Raw genomic sequence first — 8424 nt, 5'->3', positions numbered from 1 at the left:
CGATTATCGGAGGAGAGTTTTGTTTATCGGCTCGTGGCGAAACTCGTCGTTGTTTTTTATGTTAATCGATGTCGACGTCGGGTGATTATTTTTTTAACACGTTTCTTTACAGCTTTTCTTCTTCTTTTTTTTCTTCTTCTTATATTATTAGACGTCTTGATACACGACGTATCAACACCGACGGTGGTTAATAATCCGGTTTTACATAATAGAATAGGTTATTGGGGTGGTTAATTTGCGCGTTCGATTATTTAAACGCCGGATAATTTCAGAGGATTTCGTAATTACGACGGGGCAAAATTTAAAACGAAAATTCTGAATTAACGACGACTTGAACGTGGAATCTATTCTTTAAACGTTCGATGGAAACAAACGCGGAGAGGAGCACGAAACCCAGAGCTTGGTTATCATAATATCTTCCAGCGTAAACTCAAAGAGAGAAAGAGAGACAGGGGGCTTGATCATCGACCGTTCAGCACGAGGAGATTGCAGAACAAATTGAAGAAGGCTTCGGCCCGGTAATTGTGATTAATTGGAAGAAATCCACGTCGTGATTTTCCTAGAAATTCAACGTGGTGGAACGATAGCTGGGAGAGGTAACGCCAGATCCATAATCTCACGATCGTTGCAACAGCGTTTCTTCTTCATCCGTGCCGTTTCGAATCACCTTGCGCCTAGGACAAGGGGCCAACTTCTGAAGCGAGATTGCGGAACAAATCATCGAGAATTCAGCCCCGGCGAACGTGATTAACCTTTACGCCACTAAGAGGTGACTATAGCCTTGTCATTAAAGGTAAGGAGGAGATCACGTGAGATCATCGAGATTTATAAGATGGATCTTGTTTCGCCTTTCGTTGGGAATGATTAAACGATGATCTCTCGTTCGAGTCGACTTAATCAAAAACTCGTTCGTTATTTAACTATTCGTCGTGTAACTATTTCTAATTAATTCGATTGATCTTGAACGAGTATTTCGAAAGTAATCCGTTGATCCTGATAAGATTTTTTGTTACGATGATAAACTAGAAAATTCTAATCTATCCAATCTATTGTTTATCTTCCAGAATAGATGTAGATACGCTTTATTTAATTCGTCGCAAAGGAATATTCGCATAACTAGGCCATCCGCGAACGATTTGAATAAACCATTGCTTCGAATGTATGCACTTTTATTTGCGTCGAAGATGTGTTTAGAATGTGCGTTCTAAAAATAAATATCTATATATTCAAAATGAATATCCCTAAAGCATTTTTTCCTCTCGCAAAATCCTCCTCCTTCCTTCCTTCCTTCCTTATCAACCACCGAATCACAAGAATCGTGTAACGAAATAAAGCAGCCAGAGACGCTTTTGGAGGGAGTTAGAGAACCGGAAGAAATCGGAGAGGATTTAGCAAGGATAATCGTGATTAATCACGACAGATTAGAGAGGGCTAGATATTCCTGGAAACCGCATCCACGATAACGATCAACACCAACTCTTCCTATATATTTATTTTTCCATGATCGTCCCCGCGACATTTCCCTCCCCCTCGTGTCCGTTTCCAAACGAATTTCCCCCCTCCTTCCCCTTTCTTCTCCCACGCTCCATCGCGCCAATTACTCGCGCGTGTTCGATCGCTCGATTAATCGCGCGATATTAATTCTCGACGACGATGGAACGCGCGTGGACGACGCGTTTGGACGACGATCGGGAGGGAAGTTGCTCGGGCGAGAGGCGCGTAATTTCCACGATCGTTCGATGGGGCGCCCTCGATAGAGTTTCGCCGCTCTGTCGAAGTTCGCGAGACGGTCCACGGGAACTCCATTAGGTTCGTTAAGCGTTAACGCTTCGCGGCCAACGATATTCCGTAATGGCTACCTTCGAGCCGGGGCTAATGGAACGCGGATAGCAGAAAGCGGATTTCGCTGTAACCCCGATTCTGTCGTTCGCATTAATATCTATTGTGATTACTTTCGCCGCAGCCGGCGAATTCCGGATTAATTATTGCGCCGAAAGAGAGCAAGAGGCAAGAGAAAGAGAGAAAGAGAGAGAGAGAGAAAGAGAGAGAGAGAGAGGAAGAGAGGAAGAGAGACCCTGGAAATGGAATGGGGAGAGGGGTCCCTTCCGCGATTACGGTTATTTCGTTGCCTCGGTTGCTTCCATTCCGAAGCTGATCGGCTTGTTAAGGATATTTCGGTTGAGGTTCAGTCTGAGTCTCTCTATTTGGATATTTGAAATTTAATTTTCACGTATTCTTTCGTATTTTTGTGCGCATGCAGGTTGGGAAGATTGTTGTGTCACGTGTGCTTTCAGCGTTTCTACTAAATCTGGTGTTTTCTTTACGAAAGGATGAATTTAGAAGACAAGAAAAAAAATTATCTAACGAAATAAATAAATAAATAAATCTTCCATCATTTACAAGAAAAATATTTCTCATATCCATATTCATGCCATAATAATAGCGACTCTCCGCATTGAAAAAGTATTTACAAAACGAGCCATTCGTGCCAGGAATATCAAGCTTCGAGGGAAAAATAGAACGCACATGTACCCGAGCAAGACAGAGAGAGAAAGAAAGAAGAAAAAAGAAATGCGAAAATGTTAAAAATTAGAGAATACGCAACGAGCGGAGAGGATACAAGGTTGGGTTAATGAAAGAGAGAGAGAGAGAGAGAGAGAATTCGAGCCTCTTGCTCTTCTTCGATCGGAGGAGATAAAGAGTATCGTGCACTCACCTTCTTCAGATGACCCTCGTTCGTGCCCACGAAGACGACCGTGTAGTCCCCGGTCGAGGTGGCGGCAACAGCCGTCAAATGCGTATCGAAAGTGAGCACGGGAGTCCCCTCCATCGGGTCCTCGCCCCCAAGAGGCGTGTTCACGTCCAGACCGCAGAAATCCTCGCCGATCGTTTGCAGTTTCTGTAATCAAACGGGGAAAACGAAATCGTCGGTTAGTCGGGTAGTTCGGTTCAGATCGTCCGGGTGAAAATTGAGAGAATTTCAACCGCTTACGAACTATCGGATTCCGGGCAGACTTTTACGGGGAGATGTGTACGAACGAATTTGGGAAGGGAATATATGAAAATTGGACGCAACTCGAGAATATTTGGAGATTTGGAGATGTTCGATAATTTTCAATTCTAAATTTTCTAAATATCTAAAAAGAATATTGAGATATTGAAATTTCGAAATATTTGAATTTGGATGTATCCGAAATTATTGGACATTGTACTATATTCAGATGTTGAAAGTTTGAATGTTGGTGCAACGTTATTGCACATGACAATTCGTTATAATTTGAGATTTAACGATACTGTTTATACAGTTTTCGATTAATCAACTTGTCTGTGAATCTTTCCACCATGGAACAGGTATATTAATAATAATTACAGAATATTGTTATACCGTTCTGGTGAACGATGAAACCGGTGTACAGCTATTAACGGTAATGCGCACTGTTTACACGCGACAAATAACGCGAGTAATGATGCTCGTTGCGACACGCGTTTCTTATTTTAAATTTGAATTAATTCACGTGCATGCAGGATGGTTGGATGTGCAACGTTACGCAACGTGAATATTTAAAATTTGTATCAGCTATGCTCGTGCATATTTAAACAAACTCTCGCAGTTCGCGCAAATATCATCAGTTTTACTTTTATATTAGAGCGTTTTAGCAAGGGACGATGAAAATAAACCCTTTCGTCGATGATATCGATTATCGATTTTCAAAGTTTTTGTTTGGATATCGCCACTCTTCCGAGTTGCCGACATGTCAACGGCTATTAAAAACCGGCAAGAAACTTCGAGTTTACCAAGTTTTAATTAAGATCCAAAGCCTTCCTTCCCACTCATGAATATCTAAATCGAGAAGTAAATGAGTATACATATAAACTGAAAATCGCGAAAGCTGGAAAAGAGTCACGTCTCTCTGTCGCCAACTTTGATTCATTAAAATTAACGTTAGATAATTTAAGGATAAAGTTCGAGGAATTTTTCTTAACGAATTTAAAGTAAAAATAACTTCGATAATTTATGAACACGAATATATTTCATATATCGGTTATTATCTTCAATCCTTTAAGCACTTGGTAAGCTCATTACAGTTTCGTAAATTTCCAACAGTTAATCCATCACGAATCTAAATTCCGAATAGTAATCCTAAATACATATCTCTTCGAATATTGGCGAATCGAACACTCGAAAAAGAAAATTTACCATTCTTAAAAATATTGAAAACGAATCATTGTACGCGAAATTTAACGATATTCAGAGGGCATCCACAAATTTTCCCACCGCTCGAAACAGTATTACGAACTTACCCATTCATCGTCTCGAACGCCGTTTCGCAAGATTATCAATCCTCCTAATCAATTTTCCCACATTAACCAAATCCAAACCGCAAATCAAGCGGCATAAACCGCAGATTAGGTTCCGCGTTCCTCGGGAATAGAGACATCGTGTACACATAAATACCCTTTCCGCTCGCGCCCTCTTATCTCCTTCATCCAAGTAACCTCGTGCCAAGGTTAAACCTCGAGATGATAAGGTCACGGCGCCCATCGTGCGAACACTCTCTTCCTCCCTCGCCTTTTCATCCCGATGCGTTTCTCTCGAAACAGCTACCTTCAGACACCGAATTCGCCGTCATTTCCAGATTTTCATTGCGAGAGAAGAAGAAAGAGAGAGAGAGAGAGAGAGAGAGAAAAGGTTATCACGGGTTATCTCGCGCGAAACCACGAAAAGTATCCAACGCTGGTGAAATATCTCGGGGAGGCGAGCGCGCGATAAATTATCGCCGCGTCCGCAATTAATTCTTGCGGCTGAGAGGCGATTAATCGCGTCGCACACCACACCAGATGCGATACTTTATTGCCCTTCTGCCGAACCTTCCTCCTTGCTCGCGTTTACACGCCGCTTCCGGTTCCTTTCCTTGCTCCTCGCGGAATCGCCACCGTATCCGCGAATTTCTTGTGATGACGTTGATTCGATTGAATAATTGCGATTAATTTCGTGGAAACGAATGCTTTGGGACTTTGCTTCTTTTTTTTATTCGTCACGTGATCGTTGCAAATAAAATAATCCTAAATTCGTTTAAAATAGAAACTCGAAACTCGAATCTCTCCCTGACCCTTCCTCTTCTCGGATAAAAATTTCAATCGATAATTAAGAAAATGTTAGATTCTATCAAATGGAGAAAATTTCGTTCTCCTTTTAGGAATTGTAGCGTGGAATTAATGAGAGTCAAACGGTAACCGGGATTCGGTTGATTCAGGAGAAACTCTTCACAGAAGGATCGTTTTACGAATGGCGGGCAAAACCAGGGAAGGGGGATGCTAACCTTTCCCCCTGCCTCGATCCTCACACGCACAAATGTCCGCACACGTGCGAAAACGTAGGTACACGAAGCAGGAGGAGAGGTCAATACGTCGGGGCGAGCGGGGGAAAGCCTCGGTTTCGGCCACTCGCGAGTCGGCTCTATTTACATTCCAGGAAGCTTTCGCCACCCTGTACACACTGCACCGTGCAATTATTTGCGTTCCTGGTGCTAATACGCCGCCGATGTTACGCCTGAAAGGGTATACCCGCTTTCCTTTCGAAACACGGGGCTCCGTCTTCCACCACCGCGCCGTGGACGCCTCCTCCTCTCGCTTTCGTTGGAAAAGAGACAGGGCCGAAAAGGAACAATGGTTATGGCAAAACAACGAAGCACAAGCCGTTGCTCCATTGAAAACGCGACTAATGCGGCCATCAAGACTAAATGGTGGCTCGTTACCAGGCGTTCTTTTCTCCACCCTCCTCTTCACTCCTCTCCCCCTTCGTTCATCTTTAAGCTCGTCTTAAGGTCGGGCAACGGTACAACAATACCTGAACCAGCCTCGATATATGTATCGATAATTATCGTTTTACGTTAATAGCACGATCACATTATCTGATTATAAAGGAAAATTTCAAGGATATATATATATTTAGAATTATCAAGAATTGTTCTCGGCTTATTATTCTTTTGCTTATGATCACTTGTGTATTAAAGTTACACAACGTTTCGACAACGTATGAAAAATGAAAAATAACTTTTGATCGGGAATTTTATTTTTAGATCGATTCATTCCCTAAATTTTTATTGTAATAATACTTTCAATATAGTTTTCAATATTTTATTGAAAAAAGGGAAATTTTAAATACTTGTAGATATATATAAAAATAAGAAGATCCAAGTTAACCAAATTTTAAAGTACAGTTTATATACTTGTCCTTTGGAAAAAAAAGAAAAATCGTTTGGCGAAAAACCCGGATATTTTTTTTTTCTTTTTTATTTTTGCAAACGAGAACGGTGCAACCAACGCATCCCGTGTTCGCAGTGATTAATTTACGCGTTTCGTGTTTCAACGGAAATCGTTTGATTACGAGCGGTCGGTGGTTCGCACGTTTGTACGCGGCTTTTCATTAAATACGATGATCCGTTAGAGAATCCTCGATGGTTGCCAGGGATATCGATGTTAGGATACCTTGGTCTGCGTAAATCGCCTTTGCCCGCCGTTTATGCACCGTTTTTCCATCGTTAATGATTCACGCGAGTGACAAAAATAAGAATTTCATTATAATTGCGGTATCCGGTATTTGATCGATCGAGAGTTTAAATTTTGATCGTCACTGCGTTGATTATTGATACCGAACGTTCTACGTGAATTTTCTTATCATTATTGGAATATTACTTGTTTTTGGATATGTTGAAAAAAAAAATGGTTGAAATATTTCCATCTTTATATATAAATTTTTGATGGAGAGAGAAATTCGACGGATAAAGATATCCGAAATGGATATAATAACGATATAAATGAATTATCTAACAAATCTGTTTATCTATTTCGCAGTAACAAGTTTGAAAGTACAACTGCGACGTTATATTAAATAGGAAATATTTTGCAACACGCGATAATATTGGATATTAAACTTTGCATACACTGAACGCGGGGAATGGAATATATATTTCGTGACAATCGATCCAACGCGCAGCTTTATATATTTTCTGTCAGATTAATATTCATTAATGTAATGAATTTGTATTTCATGCTACAATTAAACTCACCAGCGGGGAAAGATGATTTGCAAAGTACATTAATCAAAATAATTAGAACCACCCCTATTTCTGTCCTCTTCCCGCGAAATATTATTATTTAAACAGTAATCGAAAATAATTTTTCGTCAAAAATCAATCTAACCCCATCTCACGATATTTCTATCTATTAAAAATTTAGAAATCTTATAATCGATCATCGCTAATTCGATCTCATTTTTTATCGATTAATAAAACGGATATTCTCCCCAACAAATTTCTTCCCGTTCATTTCATTTCAAAAATGAAACGCGAATCGAAAGCGCGTTATTCGAAATTTCAACTCTTATTTCCACCATCCCGACATATCCTATTTTAGAACCGGGATTAAATTACCAACGTCGAGTTCGTTTGCAGTTCCATACACAGTATCCTTACATCTTTCTGCTTTCCAACAACAAAATGGTGTAATTTCACCGTCACTGGTTACCAGCATCAACCCCTTGAAAAGACGTATACAATTTCACGTCAACAGTTGCAAACACGCCGCCGGCAAAAATCTCCCGTACTTCTTACCTTCTATTCCACCACTCCATTGGGGGGCAAGAGGAAAAAAAGGAAAAAAGGAAAAAAGAAAAAAAAAAAGAGAAAAAGAAAAAAAATAGAAAAAGAAAAAAAAAAGAAAAAAAATTATTACACACAATTTCTGGATCCTCTAATTATTTCCAACAGTATTACGCCGAACTCCACGTCGAAATCCGATTTACCTGTAACCGGCAAACAATTCAGCTTCGACGTGCAGGGACTTCATTAAAATTTAACGAACGCCGCTCATTTGCCGGTCTCTTGGCGTGCGCGTGCCGCGTGAAACTGTGTCGAAATAAAAGCGGACGGGTGAATCGAGCGTGTTCTCCTTCCCTCCGCGACACACTTCCTGCCACCCCTGTATCGCGTGGCTGATACGCGAGAAAAAAAAGAGGGAGGGAGGGGGAAGGAGGGAGAGAAGAAAGGAGGAAATGCATAATCGACAACTGGTGGTAAACTGGAACGTGGTCAAAGGGATCCATCGGGAAAAAGGAGGGTGCAATTAATACGACGCAACAACGTGGCCGGTCGATTAAATGTCAGCAAATTCGAAACTACTTGCTATTAATATTAACTAAAATTGCCGCCATCAAAGTACACGACGAAATATTCGCGACAAAGGAATTCTCTTTCTCTCTCTCTCTTTCACTCTCAAGAGTGAGAGAGGGAGAGAGAATAATCGAATAAACCGTTTCGAATAACCTGTGAACATCCGATAAAATTCATTCTTTATCATGCGCGTTACAAAATTTTAATACGGACATTAAAACGGAATATTTCGTTAATTGATCGCAAACGTGCT

General features: G+C 40.7%; 1 protein-coding gene across 1 annotated transcript in view; it reads right to left on the bottom strand.

The window, feature by feature from the left end:
* The window catches only part of LOC102673546 (plexin-A4), a gene marked incomplete at both ends in the record, with an annotated part of 221511 nt that overhangs the window by 82449 nt on the left and 130638 nt on the right, over nt 1-8424 (bottom strand). The window contains one exon of the mRNA XM_006612788.2: nt 2717-2899. Within this exon, the coding sequence (XP_006612851.2) occupies nt 2717-2899 (183 nt within the window). The remainder of the gene's footprint in view (nt 1-2716; nt 2900-8424) is intronic.

This window comes from Apis dorsata, unplaced genomic scaffold (genome assembly GCF_000469605.1).
Source record: "Apis dorsata unplaced genomic scaffold, Apis dorsata 1.3 scaffold_127, whole genome shotgun sequence".
NCBI classification, from domain to species: Eukaryota; Metazoa; Arthropoda; class Insecta; order Hymenoptera; family Apidae; genus Apis; species Apis dorsata.
The sequence above is the reverse complement of the archived record's forward strand: the minus strand, read 5'-3'. Positions and strand labels throughout refer to the sequence as shown.